Below are 17,573 nucleotides of genomic sequence, written 5' to 3' on the forward strand. Positions count from 1 at the left end.
AAAGCATTCCTTGAAATGGAAATGCAGTTAAATAAGAAAGCCTTTTCTCTTTTAGCAGACATTCAAACCTCTAAAGAAACACCTGCATTTTACAAAAAGAAGAACACTGTAATTAGCAGAAAGTACTGAAGAAAAGCTACTACACTTTCCATTTTAATTTTATGCTAAAATATCACTGTCAAGGTGGATGGTGCTTCAAACAGATTTATTTATCAGATAAGTGACTGAAGTTAATATAACCCATGACCATTAACTTTAGTTTTGTCTTTTGTCTGTAGATATATGCAAAAAACCTGGTGAATGCAGATAGGTGTGCACTCTTCCAGGTAGACCACAAAAATAAGGAGCTGTATTCAGACCTTTTTGATATTGGAGAAGAAAATGATGGGAAGCCTGTTTTTAAGAAGACCAAAGAAATAAGGTGAGAGTAGCTAGCAGAAGAATGCAGTTTCCTTGTAACTAGGGCTTTGCAGGCATTTTATTACCCAGTCGCTGTGCCTATCTGCAGGTACCCTGACAATACTTGTCATACTGTGATATCATTCCCACCAGGACCCGCCTCCAGAAGGTAGTACTTCTGGGAATGACATTGCAGTGCCATCGAAACAACGCCTCTGAAGCTATAACGTCACTCCTGGAAATGCCGTCTTCCGGAGGCGGTCCTTTTGGAAATCATGTTGGGAAAAAAACAGAGGTGTTCTGAGGTAGGTAAAGGTGCAGGTAAAGGTGCACCTAATCCATAGATCAACCAGTATGGGATGATTTTTCCCAAGACGGTTCCTAGGAGGAATCAAAATTTATGCTATTCAAGCACATCCAAAGCAAGAAAACACAATCTGTACTTCCCATGGATGGCTTAGGCATAGAATCTAGTATGAATTGCTCATTGGTTTTGAAGATTTTAGGTTCAGTGTTTTATTTTTAATTTTTCTGATGTGAATTTACAGTATTTTAAAACTTTTAAATAACCGTGATTCTGAAGTATGTTTGAAATGGTGAAATTGATGGGTATTTCTGCTTCCCACAAGCATTTAGTTTTTACATATATGCAAATTTTCTAAGAGGTAAAATGACAAAGTAAATATAACACTTTTATTTTTCAAAATTGACAATTTTTTAATAGATATACCTTGAAATTTTTAGAGAGACACAGGTTTTAAACCTGTAGCTTTTTAAAAACTTATTACTAAATATCCTGCACCAAAATTTTGTTAAAATACTCAACAGCAGTGAATTTTTTCAGGTTTTTTTAAATTCCATCTTTTGCTTTTAAAATTCTGGGCCAGTGTGAGACGTGATTCATGTCTTCACTTGAACCCCTTTAGACAAACTTACTCCCACTTACTATGTTGTATGACTGCAAATGGAAGCACTCAAAACTGGTGCAATTTACATACTGATATGCAAGGAGGTGGTGTACACTAAAGAAGGTGGCCTACTTTAACATACACTTTCATACTTTTTAATAATTGCTCTTTTTTTACTTATATCTTTGTCTTTCTATATGAAAATTATTGAAACTTTGAGTAAGAGGGTATGAACCATTTCAAGAGTGATGTATATTGAAAGTAATGTACAACTTTAGTATCTGTAAAAGAGTGACACTGAGTCAGTCATCAGGAAAGAGTGAAAACTGGTATACTGTTCATATAATGAGAAGTAGAAAAAGAAACTAGCCTAAAATCTGAGTGTACAGGATGAAAACCTGTTAGCTTTGACATTAACATCAGTAGGGGTATGATACTACCCAGGTACATTTAGATTTTGAAAGTGTTCCGCAATATCTTCATATTTTTTCTCCACAAATTATTTTACACTTATATGTTATAACTGTTTTATGTCACGAAACTGAGAATTATTTCTTAGCAATAGAGACTTGTAGACTTTCTGATTCAACTCCAGAATATGCTTGCTGTATTTAATTTTCTTGTGGTAATTAGGTAATGCAACTAGTACCATGGCATTGTTTAAATGTCATGAGATGAAATGTGCTAGTTATTCTGAAGTGTATATAGCAAATGCATATGATGTTTAGCTTTGACATTTCCTCTGGTCTTCTTTCAAGTCTTTTCGTTTGTATTTTTTTAATCAAATCCATCTGCCGCTTGAATAATCAAGTTCCATATTGTATATGATATGTCTAAGGAAAAAATAAATATGTAAAAGTGATGATGAAATTGATGTCTTGTAAACACAAGTCATAGGTTTTGTACAAACGTTGTGTTTGTTAGGTGCAACCCCCAGGGTTATTGAAGACATTGAATTTTTGTCACTAAAATGTCTTACTGTGGCATACTTTGTTTTCATCTGTATATACATAATGTTTTCAGAAAATATGTGTTTAAGCATGTGCTTTTTATTTTATTTACTACTAGTTGTTGTCTTGTGATTTTTCTCCTTAAAAGCATCAACATGACGCTGATCAGGAGCAAAAGTCTCTTACCATGCCCAAGACAAGACTTCAGTGGAAAAATGGCTTACCAGATAGTTCTTGCGGTGACTAACACATTTATTTATTTATTTTTTATTTATTGCAGATTTTCTATAGAAAAAGGAATAGCTGGTCAAGTGGCAAGAACTGGGGAAGTCCTTAACATCCCTGATGCCTATGCAGATCCACGCTTTAACAGGTAATATGTTATTCATTATGGGAGAAAAAACCTAGCTCACCAAACTTTGTAATTATATTTCCTACTTACGTTTCATATTAGAGTCATTCACTAATCTTTAATATTCTGTTAAGGAACAAACCTATAGATATCCCTTTAAGTGCTTTTACCATTACAGACATTTTAAAGATAAAAATAATTTTAAAAGTATTATTTTTATTTAATATATGTATCAAGATAAGAATTTTATTTTTCCTCTTATGGAACTTTGCCAATAAGGTAGTTGTATTACTGATTTTCTGTATTAGCCTCCTTGGAATCTGACTGGTTTTAGGAGGGGAAACAAATAAAATGTTCCTAACAAAGGGCATGTGTAAGTACCTAAACATATTTAATTTAATGAATGATCAGACTGTACAATTGATAAAGTATTGATTCTTTATCCTGCAAATGGAAATGAAAGGATTAAGAAACTGTTTCTAACTCTGATAGTGTAGATGGAAATACCTGAGAACTTTGGAAGTGAACTTCTTGCAGATATAATTATATCTACCTTGAAACTACATCTTGTTTTGTGCATCCTCTTTTCTAGGAAACAAGGAATATATACTAATAAGTAATATTGACTCTCTCTTTTTTTTTTTTTCTTATTGTGCTTTCCAGAGAAGTAGACCTCTACACAGGTTACACAACCAGAAATATCCTGTGCATGCCTATTGTGAGCCGAGGAAGTGTAATAGGCGTTGTGCAGATGGTGAACAAAATAAGTGGAAGTGCCTTCTCTAAAACTGATGAGAACAACTTTAAAATGTTTGCAGTCTTTTGTGCTTTAGCCTTACACTGTGCTAACGTAAGTTTTTTTTCTACAATTTTCTAAGCTGTTGGTTATAACATGAAGACGTAGAATCTTACTTAAGTAGTTAATCTGCTATTTGATCTTCCAGACTACTGAAGTGATCCATAAATCTGTTTCATTAAATTAGTACGGAAAAAGAAACCATTTAATTATTTGCTGAATAGTTGTGCTATAGTAGAATGATGGGAATTTGTTTGATACTTTCTGAAATAATTGTATGCTATGTCCATTTTATGCAGCTAAACTGCAAGAGAAAACTCTGAAAATTGAATGCTGTCTGTCTACTCTTTTCCATTAGAAAATATGATTCTTATTTACCCTTATAAATTCAGATAAGATGTTTTAGACATTTAATAGAGGATGAAGATTGCACGTATTCTCTCTGCTATATATGCTTAATATTCAAAAATACACATTGTAAATGTATACATTTATATGCTCTGATATATAGTCAAAATTACTAATGCTAGAAAAGGATGGATAACTACTTTCATGTTTAAACGCTTTATTTTCAGAAAAACACTATTCATGTAGAAAGTTCAAACAATTGAATGGTCATTACTATATAAGTATAAAAATGTAGTGCAGAATAAATCATTCATATTAATAGGAGGTAAGATACTATGTCAGTTAAGCCTGGTAGTTTACATTAAACCATTTTACATCATACTGCCATTAAACTGAAGGAGCAGATTTTATCTAAATTTACTTAAAACTTGTTCCACATGACTCGAGGCAAGTAAAGAGGCCAGTGTATAAATTAAACTTAGGACTATGTGATCATTCTAATGTGTGCAAGTTCACTCATTTTAATGGTGTTTCTTAATATTCAAACATACTGCTTTTGCTGTGTCCTCACTTGTTCATAAACCATACTGTGTTTGCAACAGCTGTGTGAAACTGTTAATTACTGAGAGTACTTATTTTTTTCACCATTACTGCATTGTAATGTAGGTATGAAAATCATCTCTTGTACTTTTTACTGTGCATGACAGTAGTTATTTGTACCAATACATAGCTGAATTCATGTAGTGGTGCAAAACATGAACTGTGCCCCACTATCAGTTTTCTTATTGTTACCGTATTCCAAGCTCTATTTCTATCTATCAGTTTTCTTTGTGTTACGATATTCCAAGCTTTATTTCTAATTCCTGAACTTCACTTGTTTTTCCTGAGAGAGCTCAGCCACTGTTAACTGAGACTTAGTTTTGTACCTGAGTGAGTTAGGAGCAGAATGATGTGATTAAACGTTGTTTTTTAGAAGTACCAAGCTTCATCATAGAATCACAGAATTATTTGTGTTGGAAGGGATCTTAAAGATTATCCAGTTCCAGCCCCCCTGCCATAGACAGGGCTGCCACCCACTAGACCAGGTTGGCCCAGGGCCCCATCTAACCTGGCCTTGACTGCCTCCAAGGTTGTGTAAAGTTGGGCAGCCAAAATCACAAATATTTTTTATAAATATATCGCTTAAGAATAAGTGCTTGAATACAGGAAGGAAATGCTTTTTTTCCTCGATCAAAATCTCACATTAATGAATGGCTTCCCTTTTTCAGATGTACCACAGAATTCGCCATTCAGAGTGTATTTACCGTGTAACAATGGAGAAGCTATCCTACCACAGTGTTTGTACAGCAGAAGAGTGGCAAAACCTCATGCACTGTACACTGCCTCCACATATTTATAAAGAAATTGAACTGCAAGTATTTTTTCAATATACAAACAACTGCAACTAGTGTCTGTCCATGAAAAAAAATATTGGTTTTCCCTAGGTATAGTGGAGGGTGTTTAAAGAAGCATTTTTATTATAGAGCTAACCTAAGTAATCGTGTTTGTCTATCTAATACCTATATCTAATACCTAGTTAAACTTCATGACCTGTGAGCAAAATGTGTCTATCAAAGATGTAAAATTATACCTTCTCAGAATGGTAGCATTTTCTTCGGCTATGTATACAGTAGTTACATTAATTTATATCAAATCATTGTAGAGATGAGTTAACTTTCCAGAAGTCCTAAGTCACCAACAGCTCAGAGCCACAGAGGAGGCTGAGTCAGTATATTAGTAGCTAGGAACAATAGCATGACGTCACCACTTCTTGTATATTTTAGAGTAAAAGATTCAGCTCCTTCCTGTTGTTTTTTTCTCTTTTTTTTTTTTTTTTTTTTTTTCTAAATGAAGTAAAATACAGTTTTCTTTAAGGATGTGCTTGTGGATACAGATCTCTAAACTTCTGAAGATGATTCAGGGCTGTGAATCCCAGGTAGTAGGGTTTAAAGTTATAGTCTAACTTTGGAGGACTTTCTATCCTTTAGTCAACAATATCTGAATAGTGTTAGGCTTTCTCTGAAATAATTCAGTTGCTGTTAGACTTCATGGGTCTGCCACGTACTGAAGATGTGCCTTTATCTGTGATTGGTGGTGCTAACACTGGGACTCATCTGAGGTTTGAAGTCACTGTTTCTGGCAGGACAGTAAATTCTGCTGTAGTGACCAGGTGCCTGAAATCAAAACTTTACATTTCTAAGTCAGAAAGTCTAAACTGTTTTACTTAACTTAATCTCTAGAGCTCACTCCTGTCAAGTGCTGAGATTGTAGCCGTGATCAAGCAAATCATGCAAGCATCCGCTTAACAGAGACTGCTTATGGTTAAAGTTCATTACATGCTGAAGTGATTTGCTTGAAAGCTGGCGTATTAGCAGCTTGCAAGATTATACCCTAATAGAATCTTACTCTTTGCAATACAATTTCTTGTGCTTTGTTAGATGACATTATATAACCCACCTCCTCACCAAAATGATCTTTACTTCTAAAGATGACAGGTTTCTTTCTAAATTATATTCACATCCTTTGGTTTGAGGACTCTGAATACATTTAACCATTTTCCAAGTAATTCAGCTGCCTTTAGCTCTCTTGCACCTGCTGTGCTGTTTGATCTGCCACATACATGCACAACCATTTAGCTGGGTTCAGTGGAAAGTAAATAGACGACTTGTGGCACAGCAGAGGCAGGGAAAGGGGTTAATTAATAATAGAAGGACAAACAGTTCTGCTGAGCGTGTCCCTAATGTTATGCCTAAATGTTGATACTGAGAGGGAATAAATCCTTACCTCGTGAAACATAAAAAATACAGTATTCAATGCTGGATTTTTAAGTTTGTGCTTAATTTCTGTTAGCCCATAAAAGGTGACTTCAGCAAAATTAGACCAAGTCTCAACAAATTCTCAACAAATTTCTCAATCTCAACAGACAGAAATTATTTGAAAAAAAAAAAAAAACAGTTAATATATTTTTAGGCAAACCATTCATGCAATTCATGGGAGGAAAGTGATTTTAGGAGTCAACACAGATTTTTGTACAGTATTTAAGCAACAGATTCTTAAATAAAGATTTATGTTTCTATTAAACAAAGCCAAAGGCTAACCAACATAGTTTCCTTGAACTTTTTAGAAATAAATTAATGTATGTTGCTGGAAGATATATATATATATAAGATATATATATATAGCTTGTAAAGTCAGTTTTATACATATGTTCAGAAACAAATAAATGCTGTCGGATATGCATTAGCTAGTCATTTTCACTTGCTTTTAGGAAGAATGAAAGAGTGTTTGTTCTTACTAAGGTGAAATTTTCTTCTTAGATACCACTTTGACATCAGTCCATATGAGGATGTCTGGCCTGCCATTTTTGTCTACATGGTTCATCAGTCCTGCGGGACAGCCTGGTATGAACTATATGATTTATTGCTTTAACTCCATTATTTATGGTTTTACTTATTTGGAAATGTTAAGCTCATTATTTTCTAATGCAGCATCTTGAATTCCTTTGGAGTTTATTTGCTATACCTGGTCTGTACAGGGCTGTCAGAAGCAGACTAAACTTCTTGTCCTAGCTTGTTGGTCTCTAATTCATATTATTTATGAACAGCAAGATGAGAGAACTCATGATATTGTCTGAACAGCTGTCCTTCCTATATCTAGAAGTATTGTTTGGTTCTGAGGTGAAAATGCTTTTTTTGCTTTTCAGTCTGAGGATTGTGAAGATATTAAAGGCACTCTTGTTAAAAATCAATTATCAGCAAAATTGTGCATTAATTATGGAAGTGAGCAATTTTGGAATTAAATGTCATTACATTTATGGTCCTTTCTCTCAGTATCTATTACCATTGCCAACATCAGCAGTCTCTTGACTAAGTATGCTCCTGTTGCTTAGAGAAAGGAGCTTCATCAAATTGTGGAAAAATTTATAAATGGGCAATTGAAAAGGGAAGTATATTCTTGCAAAACTGAGGAACATTTGTGAAGCATTTATTGGTGGCTGTTTCATCTTAATAACTAGATGAATTTCCGCGCCCTTGAAACATAAATATAGTCAAATCCGAGGGTCTTTCTCTTCTTCTCTTCAACACTGCAAAGTGGATGATTGGTCTAAATATAGTTCTGTAGTTCTCAGTGCAATTAGGTTATTTCCATTCTTGAAAGAATTGCTAGGATTCAGGATTTGGGTTCACATTTTCATTTCTATTTTTTGCCTCTATCATTATTTATTTTCAAGGTGTAACTTTGATGGGAGAGAAATGGTTTCTACATGACACTTTTCAAATGAATCTTAACTCTCACATACAAAATTAAAGAAACAAAAGTGAGAAAAACATTTGAAGATGAGACTGTTGGGACTGACAGATTAGTATTTGATTTCTGAAGGAACAAATAACCTCAACTCTACAAAACGAGGATTTCAAGGACTTTGCAGCTATTTTAAGACTAAAACTTGATTTTAAGTATATTGAGGAGATTGTTCATATATGTATACACCTGTGTAATCTGTAACTGTCCTGCACAGGAAGGAACTTTAAGAAAAATTGGTGATACTCCATACATTTTCTTTTCTTTCATGAAACAATAATCTTTTACTGCTTTAATCATCCATACAAAATACAGTCATGGAGGAAGTAGTAGTATTATACATCGAGGTATCATTGGTAATGATTTTCTCTTTGGCTTCAGTTGTATTATTGAATAGGTACTGGATGGATATGGAATACAGTTGAAAGCAACTAGTGTGACAGAATTTCTGAGTTATGATGCAGTGTTTTAAACAGTAGTCTTAACAATACTTCAGAGGTGTCTGACTTAACCCTCTAGAATTAAAAGTAAACCCTAAAGCTATTTTTGAAACAGTATGCCTCCATTTTTACTAATATACTAAGACTAAAGCAGAAGAATAGTTACCTTTCTCAGCATGCATTCACAGAAATACATTTTCTCTAACTAGGTCTGTATTAAATTTGTGTTCACATTTCTACATGATAAATTAGAGATATCCAGCTTTGCTTTCTCAGCCCACATACACTGCAAAACGAGGACGTTAATACTGCTTCCATGAGATATACAAGAAATAATAAAAACATAAATCTGTAAACAAAAAGAATCCTTTCAAACCTTGTGTAGAGCTCTGATAATGCAGGATATGAACTCTTAAAAGTGTTCTTAAGCCACATAAGCCAAACATAACAATTATTTCTTAACTACTTTATAATATTACTTTAATGAAAATATGCTTGATTTTCCTTGCATATATTAATAGCAAGAAGACACAAAAAATCCTTTAAAATGATACCATTTGATGAAAAATGCAGAAACACTGATTTTTTTCTTCCATTATGTCATTTTGGAGAATATTCATATCTTTTATTCAAAACAGTTTTTGTATTGGCATTTAACTGAAATGTCGCTTTAAACAAGATTATTTCTTTGATTTTTTTTTGCATAACATCTTCTAATTTTATGTTTCTAAATTGTGAATTAGATAGTTTCAATATTTAATAGGTTGAACAGATAAAGAAAAAGCACTTGAAGATTCTGTAAGTTTACATAATTGTTTTGCATGAGCTGGATACCTTGACTTGTGTTCCAGAACTTTACAAACTAAACTGTGAGTTTTGTCAAGCATTTGCACGTTTTTGTTCTTAACAAAACTTGAATGCTCTCATAGTCATTTATTCTTAGCAAGAAGTAAATGCAAGAACATCTTTTTTCCTGTTTGTTATTTTTTCCATTCTTATTTCTCATCTCTCGCCGAACTGATTTCTTTCTAGCTTTGAACTTGAAAAGTTATGCCGATTTACTATGTCTGTAAAGAAGAACTATCGTCGTGTGCCCTACCACAACTGGAAGCATGCAGTTACAGTTGCACATTGCATGTATGCCATACTTCAGAACAACCAGGGGCTTTTCACTGATCTGGAGGTAGGTATGATGATTGTATCAGTTACTAGACCTCATAAAGAAGTATCAGCTATCTTAGAAGAACTTCTGTGCTTGTTTTTCAGTCAGCTTAGACAGGATATAAAGGATGTCATGATCCCTGCAGTGGAATTGATTTGAGCAGACAGCTTAAGGAAGGAGAATTCTTCAAACCCTGTTTCCTTCTCAGCAGTAGCAGATTTGCTATAAGACTCTGTTTACATTTTAAGGTTCTCCCTGTCCACCCACAACCATGTTCTTTATTTTACTTATTCAATTAACTGTTGGATCTCTACTGAGGGGAAGGAAACACCTTGAATCTTGGACCCTTGGGGGTCTCGAGGACTCTGTGTAGGAGATCAGTGGAGAACGGCTTGATGTTGCAGAGATGGTTGGTGTATGTCAGTAAAGGAGAAGAGCAGAAAGGGTGGAAGGAAAATGGTTGTCTGTGTTTATTCACTGATTAACTTTCCTTAGCACGTGTGTGCATCTTTTTTAAGATAATTGCAAGGAGTTTAGAAAAATAAAAAAATATATGCCTTAATTAGATCACCGTGAAAGTTCTGGTAATAAAATGGAAGGCTTATATGGTTAGATGTTAATACACAATATGAAGAACTGCTGGTTGTTTTTTGCCTAAATTGCTGTAGGTGCAACTGAGAGTGATGTCTATTATAAACGCTGCCTGAAACTTCCAAGCTGGAAGAACCTGTTTTTGGTTGTGTATAATATGGCCAAATACTGTCCACTTGAGTTGTAATTTTCCAGGATTCCTGACTTCATCTGGCTAATGGATTCATTTGGGAAAATTTCAGCCAAGTTCGTTTGCTAGAAGTATGTTAGGAAAAAACACTTTCTTGTTCAATGTATAAGTATAAAATAAAATTAGATAAAATTTGGTTGAAAATGTTTAGCAAATTCTTCTTTAAAACACGGACTTGAAAAGTGGCTCTGAAATAGGAAAGTGACATTTGCCAGGTGTGTACTGTAAGTCAGCAAAGTTTATCCAAGTTTGAAAAAAATAACGTTCCTTTAAAAACAGAAGTCTGTGGATTTGCCCCATTGGGGAATATTTAAATCATAACTTCTGGTGCTAACCAAGTAGTTATGTAGTGGTGCTTAAAGCTAGAGAAGTATACAACAGTACAAGAAACTGCTCAAATTCCTTCCTGAAGCAGAATCTCTCCAGTAACATGTGATTGTGAAATAATGTTTTCTAACTTATAAGGTATACAAGATCTTAATTTCAGACAGAGGATTTTAACTCTGTCTTTCCTCACTTCTTTGTTTCTTGCAATTTTAAAGGACGTTGCTGTGAACTTTTTAAAGGCAATGTAATCCTAGTGCAACATTGGGAAGACAGTGACATCTAGGGGCAGAAAATACATCTTAGTTTTCTTGTTCATCTCTCTTTATAGCGAAAAGGTCTTTTAGTTGCATGCCTATGTCATGACCTGGATCACAGAGGTTACAGCAACAGCTATCTTCAGAAGTTTGATCACCCTCTAGCTGCTCTCTATTCCACATCAACGATGGAACAGCACCACTTCTCACAAACTGTGTCCATCCTGCAGGTAGGGTTATTGTATCTTCTGTGCAGTAAAGTCCTGTGGTGAATTGACAAGTCACTTCATTACACAGTAGATTTTATAAAGCATGCTTAATTTTATTTCTGGATTGTAGTGCTCATCTGGAAGTACGGACAACAGATTTGCCTTGATTTATTACAGCAATCTTAGTTCCCAAGCATTCAATATTAGCAAGCCAAGCATTCAGTAATAGTGGAAAACATAACTTTTCCAAAATCTTGATGTTGCAAAAATACTGTGCATTTTAAGGTCTTTATTAATGATCTTCCTTTGGATTTGTTAGCTTCTGGGTCAGTGAGGATTTCCCTTATGACCATATGGAATGGGAACTTCAAAAATGAAAAATCAGTTTCTCAGTTACATATTTTTAGTAGAATGTGCTTGAATAATGTCTTCAACTGTCCTGAAATTCTGAATAAAAATTCAAGACCTGGCAAGAGTTTGTATGAGAAGCCTGAAAACCTGCTGTAATAAATTCCATGAACGTTAAATGTGTGGCATGAAGTGTGCTTAAATTCTTTACCTAGAAGCAAACAGTAATTTTGCACGCATGAAAAGTTTAATCTTGTTTCATTATGTTATGATATGCTCTTTTGTTCTTCAGCAATTGGGAAAAAAATGAATAAGGTAATATTCTGTGATAGTTCAACTATAAGGTAAAGTATCTGCATGTTTAATTAACAGAAAGCTAGAAGGAAGCATGCAGATACATTTTGGGAAATCGAATTGTGATGCTGATGCACAGATATTTTTTCATCAGTGAAAAATTTGTTCATGTTCAATTAGAAGACAAAACTCTCACCTATGAAACAGCTGCCAGTACATAATGTACTTGTGCTAGCTGTTTTTCCTTTACTGTGCACAATCCCAATGCATAGCCTTGCCATGCTACTGTACCACTAATTCATTGTTAACTTCTCTTTCTTTCTGATCTTTCAGGGGGAAGATATTTATTTTCTTAAATACCTAATCACCTTTTAGGATTATACGTATTCTGTATTGTATTCAGAAGCACACCTTGTGATTATGGTTTTAGGTATCATACACATTTCATCAGGGAATGGAAGCTTTATCTCTGAATATTCCTCCATGTGGGAGGGTGTAATTGAATGCTTCAGTGGTGGTACGGGATTAGTTTTTTAGTATTCATTCTTCATGTAAGTTTGTGCACAGTGAGCAAGTTCCTCAGTGCAGTAACTCTTCTCTGTCACACTGTGGCTATATGAAGCAGAATTCTTTAATCAACATTTTGCATTTTTACTGCAGAAATGGTTCAATTTGTGAAAGCTGCAAAAGGTGGGGAACCTTTTGCTTCTCTGTTGCCTGTTATCCTTGGCTGTCACAGCCAAGTGAGTGTGAGGAAAGGCAGATAAGTAGGCAGATAAGTAGTAAGGGCTCTAGAGCAGGTTCAGATACTGACTACCTGAGTGCCCACGTGTGATGTTTAGCAGCAAAGGCATAGTACAGCAGCCTTTTGGACTTGTTTTAATATTGAATCAAACAGCCTTTCTGTATTCTTACAGAACTGTTACAGAAGAAAGAAAAAAACCTAAAACAACAATTAAAAAAAAAAAAAGGAAAACCAACTAGATCTTGAGGTTTTATCTCAATGAGTTTTAATTTTGTGTTAATAACCTGCAGTATTTTTCACTTGAAACTTTATAGCCACTTTGTTCATTCACTTGTAATTCTGGTTTATGCCATAACTTACAAATGCAGAAGATTCCATTCACTAGCTCTCGTTCAGTGGGGAAGTGTTAAAATCTTAGGACATATACATTACATGTACTACTCAAAAGCCTATGTAACATGCTCAGAACAAGCAGCTTTCATTGGTACTTAATGACATCAGTTTTTTCTACAACAAACAGGGAGCTGTCTCAGTGGTCTTCCTCATGTTGCAATTTCTAAAGCCTAGATAGAAGTCATAGCTCCAAATTTACCACAATTCAAATTTGAGGGCAAATACCGTGTTCTCATGGATTAGGCAGCAAGGCTGGGGAGGAAAACCCCAAAACCCCAAATCATAAAATTGAATAGTAGTCATTTCCTGGTCTCAAACTGTTGATGTTGAGTTAACGTGTTCTGAATTTTTTTTCTTTTTTTTAATGTCGTGTACTGTGGCTCAGGCAGCTGTCAAAGGAGCATTAAGAAAGACAGACTGCATTTTCTATTTGTTATTCAGAACAAATCTACTTGTCCAAGTATAAAATGTTGGAAAATGACATTTATGTTCTGAATGGTGAAAGAAACCAAGTCTATTTGTACCATGGAGGAATTATTTTTGCAAATTATGTAAATGCTTGACAACATAGGGAAACTTTTGATAAGCTTCAACTCAAATGCCAATTAAATGTCAAAGCACATCTGCATTTGATATATTTTAATCGTATTTTCTATTTATGCATGTCCGCACCTTGACATGGCTGGCTCATTCTTTTGTATTTTTGTTTCCTCTCAACAGTAGGGAAGACTTTTGACAAGTTGCTTTCAAAAGGTTAGACACAGTGAACAGTGCTGACTTAAAAGGTGATATGAAGCTGTGAACAATCACAGTACATGGATATTGTCAGTTAAATGTGCAATAATGCATGGTGGAAACTGAAAAGGAATGACAGTGGTATGTTACCAGAGCATCCATAGTGGAAAATGTTGTCTTCAGTTTGAGTCAGTCAACTTATGGTTGAACAAAGGAGTTTTCCTCTGAAAGTTCATATACATTAACATACTGTAATTAAGCTTACTTCCAAAGAGAACATTTTATCAGTAAATGCAGCAATTGCAGGCACGTTTCATTTGCAACACTATCAAACCAAGATTATCTTAGAACATTAACTCGGACATTTCCTTGTCTGCATTACTTATTATGCTAGATCAAAAATGGTTCTTCAGAGTGAATCAGGCATTCAGTTTACCAACTTGGCAGTGAAGTTCTCTGGATCAGAATTAAATCTCAAGTTCCCAGGCTTATACTGTCAGGAAGTACTGTACATACAGTGCTTATAAATCATAGCAGAAAAAGCTAGCATTTTTATCTGTTAATACCTTCAGGCTTCAGAAGGAGCAGTCCCAAAACCAAATCAGTGGTTTAGTCATAGATTCATGACAGCATTTAAAAAGCAAAGATAAAATTGGGAATTTGCAACAGAAATCATTATTGGGCTGTAAAACTGTTATTACCTGTCTGGTGAAGTAAAGATTGAAATCATCTCAGAATTAGAGCTTGTGCTTTTTATTGGTTTTTTACTTTTTCATAGCTGGAAGGGCACAATGTCTTCTCCAATCTGAGCTCCAGTGAATATGAGCAAGTCCTTGAGATCATCCGGAAAGCCATCATTGCCACAGACCTTGCCCTGTATTTTGGAAATAGAAAACAACTTGAAGAGCTGCATCAGGCAGGAGCATTAAACCTTAAGAACCAAGCACACAGGTAAAGCAACAAACCAGCATTAATCCTAGTGCACATTATTTTGTTTGGATTTCTTCTGCATAGTTCACTAACAGCTTATCAGCAGCAGAAAGTTAGTGCACAGGCAGTTAAGTGGTGGGAGAAAAAGGAAGTGCAATAATTATGTTATTTCATTTTTATATCGTTACTTTTTTTAAGCATATTTTTTGAAAGATTATTCCTTACTAGATGCGAAGTCACTTTCACTTCATGATTGGATGTGAAAAAATCTCTTAGCCCCTCAATAGAGCAACTAACAAACCCAAAACATAATTTAATGGCCAGATCAGCTGCTGATTTCACATGGCGTTCCAACTTGATGAAACAGCTGACTCTACAAAAAATCCAAGCAAAACAGAGAAACAAGAGAGAACTCTATTTTATTTTTTGTGAATTAAGATAGCCCTACATTTTAAAATTATACAAAATATGCGTATATTGTTGTTCATATACACATAGCTCTTTTAGTCCACAAAAACATAACATAGCATATCCTGAATGACAGATATGTCCCATAACAAGGTTGTTTAAAATGTTCATACAGCGCTACCATACTCCCTTCATTGGTGCTGTACTGGAAAATGAATGGATCTTGTCTTGATATAAGGCACAGCAAAATTAGAAAGGTGATACAGGAAGATATTGAGTCATATTTCTGATTTCTTTTCAAAGGGAACTTCAGTGCTTGGATCTTCTTTAACCTTCTGAGGAATTTTACAGGTTTTGGCAGTAGTTTTGAATAAATTATCACAACACTGTTGGAAGTGCTGTTATTAAAAGCTTAATTCACAGCATGGAATTGAAGTTTATCAGACTTGAGTAAACATCAAAATCTCAAAAAAGACAAAGATATAGTGGGTCCTGATAACTTCAAAATAAAGCTTATGATGAATATTGAACTTATGGGTTATAAAATTTGAGTAGGCAACTTTTTAGTCTATGATTGAATATTCTATTATATTTTTTATCCTACCTGCCCCCTTAGAACATTTTCAGTGCAAAGTCACATGCCCTGTGATATGACATTAGTTTGTAATATGGCTAAATAGTCCAAGCCTTCTAGATAGTATCTGTACAACAAAAGAAGTCATGTACTAGAGCGCTAAATTTGGCCTTTATATGACTGATTAATCCTCATTTATAGTGCAGGGAAATTATAGTTTGCAATTAGCTATTAATTATATTGTGAATTTGTGCATTTTCCATGGTAACGTGTCTATTCACACAGCTTCTATCTCTGCTGTCATATTGGCATGAGAGTTAGCAAATTGTGTGTTCTTTACATGTAATACACATTGACAAAGATTCAGGCATCCTTAATTGCCATCTTAAGTTCTCTAGCAGGTGGAAATCACATTAATTAATTAATTAATTTGGCAGTTTTCTTTATACAACTTAGACTCAAACACTGTATATCTAAGGAATAGAAGACAAGTGCTAGAAAACAGTTTAAACAATATTTTTGTGTGTTTTATGCTAATAATCTGAATAGTCCTGTAGATCTTGTTCAATTATTCTGTGAAGAGACTAGTCAGTGTATAGGACAGAGTTATGTGTAAAAGTCTTGTTCTGCTGGTCGTGGAATTCATTCCACCAAAGCACTGACTTCTCTTTTAATACGGCTTAGTTGTACTCTGATGATTTTAGTAATGGGGCTATTGTGGAGTCCTCACTTTCTATAGCTCCAATAATAGCTCCAATATTTCTTTAGCAGAGCTTGCATTTAGATCAACTGCATCTGATCCGCAGTTTTCTAAGGCAGATCTTGAGTAATTTTTCATACAGAAATTGAGTCAGATGATCCAGACACTGGCTGTTGCCAGAAATAGGAATATGTACAAAATACTTTTGAGAAGAAGTGAATGAAGAAAAGAGCTTACCTGTAAGTGGAGCTCCTTGAGAGAAACTTAAAACTAGTGTTTCTCCTTTTTGGAGTATGTGTTCACTTCGCTTTAAATAATGGAAAGAAATGCAGCAACAGGATATGCCATCTTTCTTATTATAGGCTTGTACTTTATTTTCAGAAAATGAAGGCATAGTAGTTTTTTAACAGGCATTCTTGTGTACTTTCCTATGAATGTAATCATGTGGAGGATAGTCTGTGAATTCTGGTTGCAAGCAACATAGTAACACTACAGAGAATATACAATTTTTGTGATGCCTTACTAATAAATAGAAAGTGGGGAAGAAAAGAAGGTGGAAGAAACTTTGTAGTGTTTTTACTTTATTGCAGATGGAACTGAGGAAGGGGAAATAAAAACCTTGGAATATGGTAATTAAGTCTTTACCAAAATTATTTTAATGTTATTTTATTCTAGAGACAGAGTGATTGGTCTGATGATGACTGCTTGTGATTTGTGTTCTGTAACAAAACTGTGGCCAGTTACCAGACTGACAGCCAATGATATATATGCTGAGTTCTGGGCTGAGGTAAGTGCATTTCTTTTGTTTTATCTCTTTTATTTACAAATGAAAATATTTTGGAGGAAAAGAAAAAAACAAAAACATTTCCCACAGATATCTTAAAATATTAAAGATTGTTCTTTGAGGCATGCTCTTTTTTTTTTGTTTGTTTGTATGTTTTTTGTTTATTTAGACACTGTATAAAGATCTAAGTTAGCTTTCTAACAGGCAGTAATTTTTCTTTCTGTTAAAGATGAGTTTAGGAGGTATGTTCTAACACACAGTGATCAAGCAACAGAATATACAAGAAAATCTTTACCTTGTTTTGAGTTGCTAAGGTGAAGGACCTATTTCTAGAAAGAAATCCAAAATATGAAAACAGCTTCCAGGCCAACTGCCTTAAAACACATTCTTAAAAA

At 34.4% G+C, this 17,573-nt stretch overlaps 1 protein-coding gene across 16 annotated transcripts in view; it reads left to right on the forward strand.

The window, feature by feature from the left end:
* PDE10A (phosphodiesterase 10A) overlaps positions 1–17,573 on the forward strand; it is a 361,041-nt gene that overhangs the window by 324,956 nt on the left and 18,512 nt on the right. For 15 of the 16 annotated variants that reach the window (XR_002436713.1, XM_021391100.1, XM_021391098.1 and 12 more), the window contains 9 exons: positions 279–421; positions 2,538–2,630; positions 3,273–3,459; positions 5,022–5,164; positions 7,110–7,193; positions 9,567–9,717; positions 11,133–11,288; positions 14,561–14,733; positions 17,070–17,181. Coding sequence is in view for 15 of the 16 variants with exons in the window: in XM_021391100.1 (XP_021246775.1) it covers positions 279–421; positions 2,538–2,630; positions 3,273–3,459; positions 5,022–5,164; positions 7,110–7,193; positions 9,567–9,717; positions 11,133–11,288; positions 14,561–14,733; positions 17,070–17,181 (1,242 nt within the window). In the remaining variant the exon portion in view is untranslated. The remainder of the gene's footprint in view (positions 1–278; positions 422–2,537; positions 2,631–3,272; positions 3,460–5,021; positions 5,165–7,109; positions 7,194–9,566; positions 9,718–11,132; positions 11,289–14,560; positions 14,734–17,069; positions 17,182–17,573) is intronic. The other variant, XM_021391090.1, reaches the window with a different exon arrangement.

Source organism: Numida meleagris, chromosome 3 (assembly GCF_002078875.1).
Source record: "Numida meleagris isolate 19003 breed g44 Domestic line chromosome 3, NumMel1.0, whole genome shotgun sequence".
NCBI lineage: Eukaryota > Metazoa > Chordata > Aves > Galliformes > Numididae > Numida > Numida meleagris.